Source organism: Gadus macrocephalus, chromosome 2 (assembly GCF_031168955.1).
Source record: "Gadus macrocephalus chromosome 2, ASM3116895v1".
Lineage (NCBI taxonomy): Eukaryota > Metazoa > Chordata > Actinopteri > Gadiformes > Gadidae > Gadus > Gadus macrocephalus.
Window position 1 is genome coordinate 14,829,985 of NC_082383.1, and position 2,086 is coordinate 14,832,070.

Consider the following 2,086-nt stretch of genomic DNA (forward strand, 5'->3'; position numbering starts at 1 on the left):
CCGGGTGGCTGGGCGTTACTGGCGCTGGGGGGCAGCGGGGGGGACACCTGGGCGCCCGGGTGGTGCTCGGGGGGCAGGCTGGGCCGCATGCAGCTGCCGTTCAGCTCCTTGCTCTTGGCCAAGTGTTGCTGTTGGAGACCCCCGCCACCGCCTCCGCCGCCGCCGCCGCTACTCCCCCCCCCGCCGCCGCCCAGGGACTGCAGGGAGCACGCCGAGCGCTGATACGAGTCCACGTCCAGGTGGCTGGCCGACTGGAAGCTGGGCTGGTGGTGGGACACGGGGACAGCATCGTAGCCGCCGAAGCCGTTGACCGCCGCCGCCGCCGCCGCCGCCGCCCCCTGGACCTGGTACGACGAGTAGCCACCGAAAAGCGTCGAGGAGTTGTCGTAATACGTGGTTTTCTGCATTTCCAAGAGAAGGGGCGGCTTCTTCTGTTTCTCCGGTCCTTGTTGAGAGGCGCTGCCGGAAGACCATTTGGCACCGGGTGTCACGTGACTGTCTCTCTCCAACGGCCCCTTGGAATCTGACCTGAAAGGTTAGCACAGAGAATAATCAGAGAGCGGGGCAGATATAGGAAGGATAAATCCATCTTCCTCTGCTGAAAGGCGCCATGACATGAATAGGGCTCGCTCTCTTCTTTTCTTTCCCCCTCACCCCCCCCTCCTCTCTCCACCGTTGGAGGAGAGCACGGCCTGCAGATGCTCCACTGGCGGGGGCACAGGGAGAGCAAGCTGTGTTCCTACCCCTCTCTCTCTCTCTCTCTCTCTCTCTCTCTCTCTCTCTCTCTCTCTCTCTCTCTCTCTCTCTCTCTCTCTCTCCCCCCCCTCTCTCTCTTTCTCTCTCTCCTTCACTCCCCCGACCTCTCTCTCTCTTTCTGTCTCTCTTTCTCTCTCTCTCTTTACCCCCAACTCCCTCTCTCTTTCTGTCTCTCTCTTGCTCTCTATCTTGTGCTCTCTTGTTCTCTATTTAGCTCTCTCTCTTTCTTTTGTGCTCTTACTTGCTCTCTCTCTCTCTCTCTCTCTCTCTCTCTCTCTCTCTCTCTCTCTCTCTTTCTATTGCTCTCTCTCTATCTCTCTATCGCTCACTCTATCAGCACATAAAGGTGCCTGGTCCAATCTCACCCAACAGACATGCACACAAACACGAGGCAGGACCATGCAAGCAAGGCTGCAGGATCTTAACAGACATGCACACAAACACGAGGCAGGACCATGCAAGCAAGGCTGCAGGATCTTGTAACCTTCATTTTTTAAGAAATAGTGTTGTTGTGCTTTTCTTATTAATGTTGTTATTGATCATTATTATTGTAACATTGTTATGCTGTGATTATTACTAGTATTAGAAGTGGAAGTTATATTTATAGTTGCATAGTAGTAGCAGTATAAGAAGATATAATTAGTAGCATTATCAGTAGTGGTAGGGTATTTACATCTTTCAAATAAGGCTATTATTGCATTTACATATTTTTTTCGTTAAAACAGTTCGTTTTGATTGTGTGTTTTTACTAACAGGTCGACCCTGGTCTAGATACTAAATGAAGAGAGGGAGGATATCGGACGTTGACAACATAGCACCATTATGCAGATGCCTACGCGGTCAGATAAAATCAGTCGCAATCAGTCGTTCCTGTATGAAAATAAATAAGGCTACCTTGTTTGATTTTGCGAATTGTGAGCCACTTGTTATTAAGCCAAAATAAGGTTTTGAAATCATCCGCTTTCCCTTGCAATTTATTTTGTGAGTCTGTAAAATCCTCACTTTTGTGTCATAGGCCAACTTTTTGGCTAGCCTTAATTGCTATATAAAAGCTAGTCAATCATTTGCTATCGGCGGGTTACGAAATTTGCCTTTCCCGTTATTTTACATTCTACATAAATTAGGCCACTCGGTCTCTCATGAATTTCTTCTTGTAGGCCTACAGCACAGATTAACATCACACGAATAAAAAGTAAACATCAGATAGGCCTAACTAAGATTCGATACAAAAGGGATAATACTTTGTTTTGTTTTGGTAATTGTTGAAGAAAATGCATTACTTGTAATACGAAGACCAATAGCCATTGTGGCCATTTTTTTTCGAGTTATG

At 48.5% G+C, this 2,086-nt stretch overlaps 1 protein-coding gene across 1 annotated transcript in view; it reads right to left on the reverse strand.

Moving 5' to 3' along the window:
• hoxb3a (homeobox B3a) overlaps nucleotides 1-2,086 on the reverse strand; it is a 56,730-nt gene that overhangs the window by 5,680 nt on the left and 48,964 nt on the right. The window contains 1 exon segment of the mRNA XM_060043207.1: nucleotides 1-528. This exon segment is cut by the window's left edge and continues 10 nt beyond it. Coding sequence (XP_059899190.1) covers nucleotides 1-407 — 407 coding nt within the window. The 5' untranslated portion in view covers nucleotides 408-528.